This window comes from Lytechinus variegatus, chromosome 19 (genome assembly GCF_018143015.1).
Source record: "Lytechinus variegatus isolate NC3 chromosome 19, Lvar_3.0, whole genome shotgun sequence".
Taxonomy (NCBI): Eukaryota; Metazoa; Echinodermata; class Echinoidea; order Temnopleuroida; family Toxopneustidae; genus Lytechinus; species Lytechinus variegatus.
Window position 1 is genome coordinate 23,339,957 of NC_054758.1, and position 14,412 is coordinate 23,354,368.

The window sequence follows — 14,412 nt, forward strand, 5'->3', positions numbered from 1 at the left end:
TGCGCTATGCGCACATAATTTGGTGTCGGTTGCAAATCCTCCGTAATTCTGATTTTAAAAAGTTGGCTTCTCTGATGGTCGCATTACTGAATACAATTCAAATATATGTATATTATGGAGCATTGTGGCCCAGTGGATTAGTCTTATGACTGTGAAACAGAGGGTCGTGGGTTCGAATCCCAGCCATGGCATAATTTCCTTCTGCAAGAAATTTATCCACATTGTGATGCACTCAACCCAGGTGAGGTGAATGGGTACCAGGTAGGATTGATTCCTTGAATGCACTGAGCGCTGAAAGGCAGCTCGAGCTAAAGCTGGGGTAATAATGATTGTAAACAATGCGCCTGGGAATAGAATATTTCTAGATATATGGTACTATGCCTATTATTATGTAACCCAGCACCACAAAACACACAAATAGCCGCACTGAGTGATCTTCAATTGGAGCCAATTAAGAGTATTTTAGTCAGAATGTTCAAATTTTAGATTTTGGAGTTTTCTTAAAGAGCATACTCTTCCCGATTTACTGTAAAAATTTAAATGTACCAATCAAATCTAAGTAAAGGGTGATTTTTGTCTCAACTGCAAAGCAGAGTGAGACTATTGGTCAAATATTAATCGAAGGTACAGTTTTTGATTTTTTTTTTATAACTTTAGTAAGTAAATGGAACTAGTTCATGAAATTTGGTCATAAGGGTAATCAAGTATTACTGAACATCCTGCCTGAGTTTCAAGTCTCATGACCAAGGTCAAAGGTTATTTTGTAGGGTCAATGAACTTTGACCAAATTGGGGTATTAGTTGATTTACTATCATAACTTCAAAAGTTTATGGATCTGATTCATAAGACTTGGACGTAAGAGTAATTAAGTATCACTGAACATCCTGTGCGAGTTTTAGGTCACATGACAAAGGTCAAAAGTCATTTATGGTCAGTGAACTTTGACCATGTTGAAGGCATTTTTTGAATTACCACCCTAACTCTGAAAGTGTATTGTTCTTGTTCAAAATTCATTCATAAACCACATAACAAAATTCTCATTTGTTGATCAATTTCAATTCTGTTTGCTTTATATGATTGCTCTAGGTGGGGATACAAAGTTTCTACACAGAATTTTGAAATTTATTGAATATGCCAACTTATGTATATTTTTTCAAAAATCACAAAAACTGCTTCTTATTTATTCGTTGACTGATTTTTTTTCCATCTGAGAGCTACATGAGGTTTACCTAGGTTCTACACGTAATTCAGACATTTTTACAAGAAAATTATTTATGCTAAATTGCTAATGTTTACAAAATTTATTCATAAATTACAAAAATGTTTCTCTTTCATTTCATCAATTTCAATTTTGTTTCCTCAATTTAAGTCAGCAATATAATTTACAACAGTGTAAACTGGACTGAAATAAAAAATTGTGTTAAATTTTGTTGCAAGATGCTTGATGAGCTCCACATCATTGTTGCCCTAGTTAGTCTTCCTTTGGTCTATAGTACATGTATACAATAGTGGAAGAGTAAGTGCTCTTCTTGATAGACTGGTAATTCTTTTCTCAAAAGGAATGTTCCATAGGAGGGAACATTCTCCTCTTGTGTGGGTTAGGATAAACCATTGTGCATTAGCTATATATCATTATAATGTTTAGAATCTTTTCTTTCAGAAGGGCTATTTGACTAAAATCTCATTTCTGGCGAGTTTTTGTGGGTTTGTAGTTCCTGGTCACGTATGTTTCGTAGATTTTCAAATCATTAGTGAGCTAAAAAAGGAACTGTGTTTTTAGTTTTGCCAGAACTGAATATCAGTCTTGGTAGTGTATTATATTTCATAACCCATTGACGGGTTTAAACCGATTTTGATCAAATTAATGTCCATGCACATTTTTTTACTTCATAAATATGATAATTTAAGTCTTTGGACATAAATGTATCCATTTCTTGCAATAAAACCAGAATTGAATTGAAATTGAATGAGATGCATTGCTAGACATGCTGCATCATCGTCAGTGCAAGAATGGCAATGCAAAGCTATCATATGCAAACAAGGAATTACATTATTATGAGCATGTGTTGAGCTGTGGGATGTATTATCATGATATGTAGTCAAGTGTGGTTGATACTAACTCTGATTAACAGATAATGTCACTTCCAGAATGAGATCTTGAGCACTTTATATGGATTAGAGTTTAGTTCGTTGAAAAATAATATTTCTTGAACATTTAATGAGCATAGTACAGCTGTGGTAGTTTAGTAGGTCGTTTGTGTTCATGATTATTACCTTTCTATCTCCAGCCAAAAATGCAATTCAAGGGCTTCTAAAGGTTGACCCTGCTCATCGTCTGACAGCGAGTGAACTCTTGGACCATCCCTGGATCACGGGTGACCGATCACGACCAATGAACAATGGACCTACTAATGTACTAGAGATGATGAAACAATGGAAGAATGACTTATTACTGGAGGATAAAGAAGAAGAGACAGCAGATAGTGCTGATGGAGGGAATGATGATTCAATGAATAACAATGTCAAAGAAAAAGATAAAGAGAAAGGAAAGATTAATCAGCAGTCAGGGTCATCAACAGCATCAAGGGTAAGTTGACAAGTATAGATAGATAGAGAGAGAAAGAGAGAGAGTGCAGATAATCCTGTTTATGACTGATGACGACCTTAATGGTCAAGTCCACCCCAGAAAATTTTTATTTTGATAAATGGAGAAATATCAAACTAGCAAAATGGTGAAAATTTCATCAAAATCGTATGTAAAATAAGAAAGTTATGACACTTTTTGTCGTAACTTTTTCTCATAAGTTTTGCTTATTTTCACAAAACAGTGATATGGACAACTCAAATGAGAAAATCGATGATGCCCATCACTCACTATTTCTTTTGTTTTTTTATTGTTTGAGTGATACATTATTTCTTGTTTTTATAGATTTGAGAATAATGACCAACTTTACTGAATCATGTAGTATCAAACAATGCTCATTCCACATGTTACGAAGGAATTAATAGTTGTTTCACTTGACAATGAGGAGAAAAATAGAATATTTCATATTTCATATAATAAAATACAAAAGATATAGTAAGTGGATGACGTCATCAGTCTCCTCTTTTGCATACTCACCAGGATGTGCAAATAACTGTTTTGTGAAATTAAGAAAACTTTGAATGTCGTAGCTTTATTTTACATCAGATTTTGTTGAAACTTTCAGTGTTATGATCATTGGATTTTACTTTTCTTATTCAAATCAACTTTTTCTTGGGTTGGACTTGTCCTTTAAGCACTAGGTAATATGCCTACAAACATGGAACATTGGCATATTCTCATAAACAGGTTGAAATATTAAAAACCAGTATGAAAGATGAGAAACAAACAAAAGGAATGTTTTCTGCACAATGTACATGTATTCTGTTCCTCTCTTTATTTCAAAGTACTAAATTCACTGTATTTCAAGACAGTATGAATGTTTTTATGTAACTGAAATGTAAAAACATACTTTGAGATGTCTAGTTTCAAAAAACCATTAAAGCCTACTGATTTCTAGCAACATTGCATGAATTAGAAATTGTTACGTACATTTATTTTTTTATGTACAACTTGGAAGTTAGCCAAATGTGAACAATAATTATTGTTTTCCTATATTTATCTATAGATGATAATAAGGAATCATATAATGACGTCTGTGACATCTTGAACGGTACATGTGCAATGGTATGATTGTTTGACATAGAGCCTCTCATTTGCTTGTGTTCAACAAGGTGTTGTACAATGATAATAATAATAATAAATGATTTTCATTTCTTCCAGCAATCCAAACAGTCTTCAGTCCAAACCAAGAAAACTTCAGGTGTATCAAGATCAAAATTAAGTGTAAGTAAAAACCCAATGCTATCAATAATTCATGGGCAATCTTTGTATTTCATTCATGACCAAGACCTTAATCAGGGGTTGAATAAAAAGCAAGTTATTTTTGTCTCTTACCTGCCGATAAATTATGTTGTTTTTCTTGTTCTTGAATTGTGATTCATCAAATCAAAACTAACAACTGGCATTTGTTGTAGCTCTCTGTAAGACTGGTGTATTTTCTATTCATCAGGAAAAAACCTGACCACAATGTTGTAAATAGGAATTATTTGTTCATATTTTTTGGAGATTGTAAACATTAATGTGTCCATGACCTTGCCAAAAGGATTTTGAAGCTAGAATCGAAGATTGAGCATAAAGAACTTGTGAAAGAGAAACAGAACTTTAGTTAGTGATATAATAAACACTATCACGAAGAAGACCTGGGGCCCATTTTATAAAACTGTTCGAAAGTTTCGAGTGACTTTACACACAACTGGTGATCATTACTTGTGCTAAATGATATCCCTATGTACCTGATTTAGCACCTAAGAATTAGTTTCAGTTGTGCTAAAAGGTGTGCGTAACTTTACAAACAGCTTTATGAAACATCACCCTGGTTGGTTTATACCATGCCACCCGTGAACGAGTTTGATGTTCTTGAGGAAGCTGGAAACTCTCTTCAAGCACAGTCTACAAGTGCAATATCCACTACTGACCAAATCAGACGATGTTAATTACATCACTGTCATCGCCTTTGTGAAGTTTCTGATACTGTCTTTGAACTTAGGGAAGGCAATGGCTCGAAGCTTTTACCGCTCTGTCAACAACCAAACAATTAAATGAATACTGAGAAAGACATCACCAATCCCGCATGACAGACCTAGATGTATCTGATGCTGTCCCCAGGAGAGGAAGAACTGCCGCCAATGTCTTTGAGTTCAGTGATATCTAGCCAACCTATTCGATGAGGGCATTGCAAAGTCATTTGAACGAGCTACCGTATGTAATAATTGAAGTTGACTCGATGATTAAAGCACATTGAGGGTTGAATCTTGAGCAGAAAATGTAAGGTTGTCTGTCACTCTAAACCAGGAGCAAAGGTGGCTTACATATCCCCAAGGAAGGCTACTGAAGATGTAAAGGCTAATGGAGATGTCATTTTACATGTTGGGTCAAACGATTTGTCAAACGAGATTGGAATTTCTTCTACTGCCGATGAAATCATTGCCCTGGCTGATGTGATTTCAACAAAGGGATTAGGAGTCTGCCTGTCTGGTATCATACACTACAGATGGGAATCGGTTTACCAGAGGCCTTGTGGATAAAGTAAATGAGCGTTTGAAGAGAGCTGCACGTTGTAGGAGTTGGAGTTTTTTTGACAATGATATAAGTGATAGGCATCTTGGCAGGGATGGAGTCCACATCAACAAGGCAGGGCAGGCTGTTCAACCTACGACGCTACATTGAGTGACATCGAAGGCAATTACCTACACCACAACAAAAGTCCTACACTGAATTTGTAGGATCATCTGCGCCAGATTTCAATACTCTTCCACTGACAAAAGTTAAACAGGGTTGGCCAGAGTATCTACGTCTTGTTATGGCAACATGCAGTTGAAATTTGAACCAGATAGTAGTTAACTCACTGATAAACTACTTGATTTAGAAAATGATCCATCCCAGCAATAAAACAAAGAACCATTAAACTTTCTCACTTAAAGTACATTTGTAGTTGGATATATAAGATTGAAGACTCTCTTATGACAGATTACTCTGCAACCGTAAGTCACTTTTCAACCAAACCTGGATGGTACATGAACATGTAGATGTAGTTAGGGGACCTGCATTATATGCTGCAGTCGAAGGTCATGACAAATGTTATTCCATCCCAGATATTTTGCAATGTACTTTTGATACAATTCTTTTGCATGTTCTCATAGATCACGATATTTATGGGCGAGACACAACTTCACTTACATGTATGCCTTGTCTTGACCGTAATGAAATAATACATCGTAATCAATCAGGTTTTTGTCCTTTTCGCTCAACTGCAACAGCTCTATTGGAGTTACATTAATTTAACCAGTGATCATTGAATATCGATAACAAATTAATAGGTGTTGCTTTTATTGATTTGAGGAAAGCACAATACCGTTGATCATGGTATTTTGTTACAAAAATTGAATGGTATTGGCTGTTCTGATAGCAGTGTCCAATGGTTTGTATCATACTAATCTAATCAAGAACAGACGATTTGTTTTAAAGGGACTACTTCAAATTTGTCAAAAGTGAGAATGGGAGTCCCACAAGGCTCCAACCTTGGGCCACTTCTTTTCTCGATAGTTTACCAAAACGTATTCATGATGGCGTTATTGATATGTATGCCGACGACACAACTCGTATGGTCAGCGGAACTAATGCTTTAGTAGAAGTAGAAGAAATGTATGAAAAGTGTATTTTTATGGGTAACTATAAACTGTCTAGTTCTTAATAACGCTGATAAGACGAATGTGATGCTTATTGGACCACAATCGATTCTCAGTGGAGTGGAAGATTTTTCTGTCACACCAAAGGGCAGTTGTCTGAAAAGATTTAAAGATGTCAAGTGCCTTGGTGTTTATTGATGAGTTGCGATGTACAGAACATGTGGAAAAGGTTATCAAAACTGCTCAAAAAAAATTAGTGTAATAAAGGGAGCAAGGAGTATGTTCCAACATGATCATCACAATTGATGGAGCTGTCATCAGTCCTACTGAGTCTATCAGAGATCTTGGTGTCATAGTAAATGATGCATTAGACTTGAGGGAACATATTCGTAAGGTCTGCAGAGTGGCATCCTTTTGGTATTTACAGAATTGGCAAACTTAGAAAGTATCTGAACCAGAGTGCCTTTTCAACTCATTTGTAACTTCACATTGGGATTATTACAACAGTTTAATAATTGTCAGCCTACCAGCCTCCCATCTTACCCCTCTTCAACCAGTTTGGACGTGCAGTGATGATGTATAAATCACTGCATGACATGGCACCAACATACAACATGTCAGCTCGCTACATGATCACTGTACAAGACATGCTGTTAAGGAACCTAAATGTAGGACAGATATGTACATGTACAAAGATAGTCATTCAATTTCAGGGATAATAGTATTTAATAGGGGTGTGAGAGTTCAGATATTTAGCTGATTTCAGATTTTTTTCAAATTTGATTTTCAGCTTGATTTGAGCTTATTTTTGGCTTTCCTCTGTACAAAAAGTGTGGGAGCTCGTTCTACAGTATGTCAGACTTTTTCAACACTCTTCAGCATTTTTCAGACTTTTTTTATTTGTGACCACTCACACCCCTGCTAGTCGATTTGACATTTTCCGAACCTAGAAATGTTCTTTCCGATGAAGTTTTTTTTTTATCCATGTTCCTATGGGGTCCTAGAACAAATTCAGCTTGGTTGCCCAAAGTTGCCGTTTGGGCAATTTTGCTAATTTGCATAAATCCAAAATGGCCGCTAGATGCCATCCTGAAAACCTAACTTTCGAACCCCTGTCCACAAAATGATGAGTAATGACTCGTTTTAGGGGTTTAGAGATGTGTAGAACAGATTTCTGTATCATTTTTGCAATATAAGTTCATCTTCAGGTCAAATCCAAGATGGTCACCATATTCCATCTTGAAAAATTGGCTTTTGTTCCCCTTGCCCCAGAATGACGAGTAATACCTCTATTTAGGGGTTTTGGGTGTGCAGAATCCATTTCTGCTTTCTATTTTGCAATATAATGTCATCTTCAGGTCAGATCCAAGATGGCCGCCATATGACGCCATCTTGAAATATAAATTGTTGAACCCTTTGCCCCAGAATCATGAATAATAACTATATTCATGAGTCATTTGGTATGTTGATTCAATTCATGCACTTATTTTGCACAAAGGATAATCTTCAGATCAAATCCAAGATAGCCGCCAACCGCCATCTTGAAAAATTACTGTCCGAGGCTTATGTCCGGGAATTTTTATCCTTTTTTATTTCTGTGCAACCATACTTTTACGGTGAAATGACTTTAAAATATTATTTGAATTAAAATTTTTCAAAAAAATTAGTTCACTTATTAACTTTCTTTATAATTATTATTGGACTTTTCCTCCTGACAAGAGCCATTGACTTGGTCAGCAGGAGTGCACTCTTTAGCCTCCTGCAGAAGGTAGGCTCCCCAAGACTGTTCCACGGTCAGGATTTTTCTCATTCGTGAAATGTTTTACGGAAACGATGTCGCCCCTGCCTCTCAAGAAGTGGGAATACAAGGCCTAGTCATGCATAACAGCTGCCTGTCCTGTGCATGTAAGGGGTTTGGATCATCCATCAGCCTTTGAGACAGTCAGAAATCCTGATAGACTCAAGGCACCGACTGTCCTCCAGATATGTATATCAACAGCACACACTCGTCTGGTTGTGGTGAACTCCTCACCTATATCTTGGACCGACTATATATATATGTCTCTTGCCCCCTTTCACAGGACAAGCAGATAAGCATCAGGATTGTAAAATCTGTCACAGTCATGGCCAAGCTCCTGCACGGAAGTAAGTCCTGGAAAACGTACGCCGACCAAGAAAAGTGGCTAAACACCTTCCATGTCAGCTGCCTCGGACGTATCATGCACGTTAAATGGCAGGACAAAGTGAAAAATACAGAGGCCCTTCAGCGTACGTGCTGGCATCAAAAGCTTATTCTCGCTCCTTAGTCAAAGGCACCTCAGGTGGTTGGGGCATGTTTGCCGCATGAAACCTTGGCAAATCCCTTCTTGGATTCGCCAAGGTAAGGTGAGCTGTGTGATTGGTCGCACCCCATCGGTAGATCACACCTCTGTTAAAAAGACACCTGCAAACGTGACATAAAACTTGCCGGCATAAACACTAACAATTATGAAGGTGTAGATGATAGTCGCCATTCTATGGAGAGCTAATTAGTACAGGGGTCAAGACGTCAGAAAATAATCGGAATGCTAAATTGGCAGACCAAAGGCCTTGGAGGAAGGCTAGGACAGCATCTCTATATAAACGTGTCTCAGCGCCATTCTCCTTCATGTGTAAAAATTTGCTCTAGAGACTGCCACTCTAGAGTGGAGCTCTATAGTCACTCTCGAAAATGTAAGGCCTAGCGCTATACCATCGTCTTTTAAGGCAAACTGATGCCCATCATTGGAAACATTGATTTAGGAAAAATATTGATAAAACACTTTCAAATTCAAATAAGACCCTAAAAGCCTCTTCAGTACAAAGGTATGGATTTAAAAAAATAAAAATAGACTCGAAATGGATCATAGCCCAAACCTAAAGAGGATTCATTCTAAGTTGAGCAATTAATGTTCAAATCTGACATCTAAGGTGTAACTTCACCTTGACCTTGAACTTGAGAATTAATAAAAGAAATGAGCATTCTTACTGAAATTCCTTTACATTACTTCTAACACGTATATAAGCCTCGTACTATAATTTTTCAAGATGGCGGTTGGCGGCCATCTTGGATTTGATCTTAAGATTATCCTTTGTGCAAAATAACTGCATGAATTGAATCAACATACCAAATGACTCATGAATAGAGTTATTATTCATGATTCTGGGGCAAAAGGTTCAACAATTGATATTTCAAGATGGCGTCATATGGCGGCCATCTTGGATTTGACCTGAAGATGACATTATATTGCAAAATAGAAAGCAGAAATGGATTCTGCACACCCCAAAACCTATAAATAGAGGTATTACTCGTCATTCTGGGGCAAGGGGAACAAAAGTCCATTTTTCAAGATGGAATATGGCGGCCATCTTGGATTTGACCTGAAGATGAACTTATATTGCAAAAATGATTACAGAAATCGGTTCTACACATCTCTAAACCCCTAAAACGAGTCATTACTCATCATTTTGTGGACAGGGGTTCAAAAGTTAGGTTTTCAAGATTGCATCTGGCGGCCATTTTGGATTTATGCAAATTAGCAAAATTGCCCAAACGGCAACTTTGGGCAACCAAGCTGAATTTGTTCTAGGACCCCATACGAACACGAAGCAAGAAAAAAACTTCATCGGAAATAACATTTCTAGGTTGGTGTATTGAGCCTATGAGACTGTCAAATCGACTATGCAGTATGGGACCAACTTGAAAGTTCTATTGAAATGTCACTTACTTAAATACAATATGAAAGGTTTGTTATCTGCAGTTGAGGTTTAAATTAATTCCAAGGATATATATAAGCATATCTATATTTCAGAGAAATCATATGCATATCTTATTTTTAGACATGGTCCTTGTCAATGTATGAATTTTCAGCAATCTTGTGAGCAATCAAAATGTAGTGAAAAATGTGTAAATAGGTACATGTATATAGAAAACATTGGTATCAGTGTTAACTGGTTATCATTCTCTCGCTTTTGATGTTTGGTAATAATATCTATTTTGTTCTAATTTAATGTTAAGTTATTTTATGCTCTCCCTTAAAAATCTAAGTTCACAAATTTGATTCAAATGATCAAAGTTAATTATCAAATGAACATAATTTCCAAGGATGCCAATAATTTTGTTACATGTTTACATACATTTTGTGCTTGTATGTATATATTGTATTTATATCTTGTTCAATTCTTGCCTTTTATTTTCATTATTAATATTATTTGTTGATCTTAAGTTAACAGGGCCACATGGAAGACCACCAAATTTGTAATATGCGGCACCTTGTATAAATATCAGAAACAAATACTTTGTTTGTGTGTATTCTCTCCAGTTTGTTATTAGAATGACATCTATTCATATTTGACACTCAAATTCAAACTTTCTTAATACAGCCTACTGAAGGTACATCATCCAGAACTTCCCGAAGCAGTGGACTCTCTGTTCCTTCTGCAACAAATGCCAAATTGGCAACAACGCCCCGAAGTCGGACTACAGCACCAAGCAAATCACCGCATAGGACTGTCGGAGGCTCAAGGACAAAACCAACCTCACCAAAAGGTGGTGGGGGAAATGCAGGACGTGGTGCAAAAAAGAAAGGTTCAGGTATCAGCTGAGAACAAGCCTATGGGGTCAGGGGTCAAGTATAAATATTATCAAGAGTTTTATATTGATCATGTATTTAATAATGCAAGTTTTGTTTGTGTGTGTACAGAAATAAAGAAGCCATTTTCTCTCTTCGTCAGCGATGATCTATTTACAGCTCTATGCATGTTCAAGTTACATTTGGTGATTATTGCCAAGTTTGATTTTGGGGGGGGATTTTCGATAATATAATTTAATATTTTTAGTTGGTGGTAATGCCAATAGTAGATACCTGGAAATGTAGTGAGAGGACAAAATTCTCAGGTACATATATGTACTGTGACGTGAATACTTATTGAATTCCAGCGATTTTAATTATGCCTCTACCATAAGAAATTTAAAGGGAATCAGGAATCACTCTGGTGGTGGGTTGGGCAGTTAATTTGTGTCAAATGAGAATCAAACAACTTCATCAATTGTTAATTGAATTGTTGTAACATTTTGCACACATATTGATCTCGAGGTAAAGATATGCATGATTGGGTAAAAATATTGCAATTTGAACTACTTCCAGTTTTTGACAGGTGCTCTTGAAATTTGACATAAAGATGGGCAAGAACTATTTTCCCCATATTTTGGAAATTGTGTTGCCATGGTAACAGCATGAGGTAGGATATTCATCCTCTTCAGTGACATTTCTGGTTTTGGTGAGATTTTATGTGAATTAAAGGCATTATTACTTATACAAATTGGTTGAATTATTTAAAGGAGTAAATTCAGATGTTTGAGTTGTTTAACATGTGTACTATTTTAATTCTCTGTTAATTACAAACCACAAAGAGGAATTATTCATGAGTAGTCAATTGCCTTTACTCATATAATTGGTATTTTTTGGATACCATTTAAAGAAAATTATAGGAGATTATTGCCAAAAATTATTGTGATTTTTATTAAAACTGACCAAGTATTTTGTTGTATGAAACTGTATATGAATGACTTTTTACTTTGAACTACAAATAAAAGACTGGTCCCCCTTTCAACTTGTAGGGCTGGTTGAAGTAACAATTGTGTTTAACACAACTCAAACACAACTTGATTCTAGGATTTTCATTTTAATGCAACTCTTTCTGCATTGGGATGTATATTTTAGGGTCAAACAATCAACCAACTATGAAGTTATTAACATGTAGTTCACTTCATATTAATACTTTCTAACCCTATGTTTGAATTATTATTTTTTAGGATATGTTTTGGAAGACTAGGGCTTTATTTTATGTTTCTGATACTAATGCGATATAGAACAATATTTTATTTAATTTTGATGAGTGTATAAATATGTGCTATATTTCATTTGATGTGGAGTGAAAAGACACAACCTAAATATTTATACAAAGTAATATAAAATTGATTTTATTTTTTTCACTTTATATGAGATTTGTTACCATAATTGTCACAGTGAAAAAGGCTTTGTTTTGCAGAATGGATGTGTTTGTTGCCTTTCATTCTATAAAATGTATTGCCTTGAGTGTACATAACGGTATGTGGAATGCCATTCTTTAAAACTTTATCAAACTGAAATGAGTGGTATTCTGATTTCACCTCTGAAGGAACACTTCAATTGCCTATACCTTGATGTTCATTAATCCAAAACAAACAAGGGTTTGTTAATCCCAACATTTGTGGTGTTATTCTGAAGGTTCATTAATACGAGAACAAAATATGGTTCATTATTTGGAAAGTTTGTTAGTCCAAAAATGAAATTAGGTTCATTATTTCATTTTCGTCTAAAAATGAAACAAGGTTTGTTAATTTAAAAATGAAATAAGGTTCGGTAATAAACAAAAAAATGAAATAATCTGTGGCGAAACCGGGAAAACGGTAAGGCCAAGTGTGATGGGAAGGGGGGGGGTAGAAACACTGTTTCATTTTCAATTGTTATGAGGCAATGTCATGGCGGAACATATTTTCCTTTGGGGGGCAAAGCCAAAAAGAGGGACACTTATGTATCATAATGGGCTTTTGGTGATATTTTCACTATGATATTACAGTCCTTAAATTTGTCAGTTTGGCCTTAAAATACCTCTGTGTGATGTCATTGTATGTATTGTAGTAATGAAGTTGAGCAAAGCCTTTTTGAAGTGATTTCTGATTGTTATTATATATTTTAGTCTTTTTTTATGCGATTTAGAAAAGAAATCAAATCTGAAATTCTGAAATTTACTTTTTGGTCAATTATGGGGCTAAAAGTAATTAGGCCATACTGTTAAAAGGGCATCTTACGCAAGATGTTGCGAGCCCTACTCGCAAGCTCAAACTCTTGGACATAAATAAATTAAAGTTAAACACTCCGAGCATTTCTCGTAAGTTTGAAAAAGATGTGTATCTAACTAAAGAATTAATGCGAGCTGAAAATGTAGGATATTCCAACATAAAAACTGGAAATTCAGAGCATTTTTATAACTAGACATGAAAGGGTAAGTACCCTACTACAGAGGCGATTCGCACCAAAACAATGTGATTTTCTTACCTGAAATGTATTTTTTACTTCAAAAAGAGTATTTAATTGCAAAAAGAGCACATTTCAATTTGAAAAAGGGCAGTTTCCCTTTATTAAAAGGCATTTCTCCCTTCGGATATTTTTTTATCATAAGCAGCACAAGCTGTTAAAAATGACACCCCTTATCTGGAGGTTATTCACATGTGACCAACACACAGACCCCAACATCCTTAATCCATTCGCTCGATCAGGCAGCAATTGCTCAGAGAAAATTGAAATTGTGATGTTTGATCCAAGCACCATTTCTTGATGGAATACATGCTTTGACCCCACCATACACATCTATCATCCTCCGTTACTGCATAATGTCCTGTTATTTTTGTATGACAACACTGTTTTTGTTCCTAAAATAAATGAATTTCATTTTCGGAAAAATGAATGTTATCTTGTTTTTTGGACTAAAAAAAACTTTTGGACTAATGAATCTTATTTCGTTTTCGTACTGATGAACCATGGGCATTACGAATGTTATTTTGTTTTTGGACAAACAAACCTTTGGATTAACAAACTTTCAGAATAACGAACCTTCGGAATTACAAATCTTCAGAATTACAAATGTTACTCTGTTTTCCCATTGCCATGGTTGAGTTAACTCTTGGTTTACTGTTTAACCCTCGGTCAATCTTATGTAAACCACACTTTTGTTAAGTTGTCAACTTATTCATTGTGAATATCCAGTCTTTAATACTGAAAAAAAGTAAACAAAAACAATTTACTGTGTCATGAAATGAGAATAAGAAATACAAACATGCCATAAGATTATATGGTACATTATCATGGAAGAAATCCAGCAAAGTTTATAAGGTTCTACTTTAGACTGGGATTAAACCATTTGTTGGTTATTAGAATACCACTCTATGAGTTTATTACATCAATGAATTGCTATATGATAACTTTGAAAATAACTTTCATCAAGATATGTCATGCAATATGTCATTTGACAGTCTTTAGGCCTAATTTATGGATACATTTGAAATGGCAGTACTTACCGGTA

General features: G+C 35.4%; 1 protein-coding gene across 2 annotated transcripts in view; it reads left to right on the top strand.

Annotated features, from left to right (window-relative positions):
• LOC121405742 (serine/threonine-protein kinase 33-like) overlaps positions 1 to 12,991 on the top strand; it is a 33,724-nt gene extending 20,733 nt beyond the window's left edge. For both annotated transcript variants that reach the window (XM_041596693.1, XM_041596694.1), the window contains exons 9-11: positions 2,289 to 2,587; positions 3,806 to 3,868; positions 10,672 to 12,991. In XM_041596693.1, the coding sequence (XP_041452627.1) occupies positions 2,289 to 2,587; positions 3,806 to 3,868; positions 10,672 to 10,893 (584 nt within the window). In that variant the 3' untranslated portion in view covers positions 10,894 to 12,991. The remainder of the gene's footprint in view (positions 1 to 2,288; positions 2,588 to 3,805; positions 3,869 to 10,671) is intronic.
• Positions 12,992 to 14,412: the final 1,421 nt, after the last annotated feature.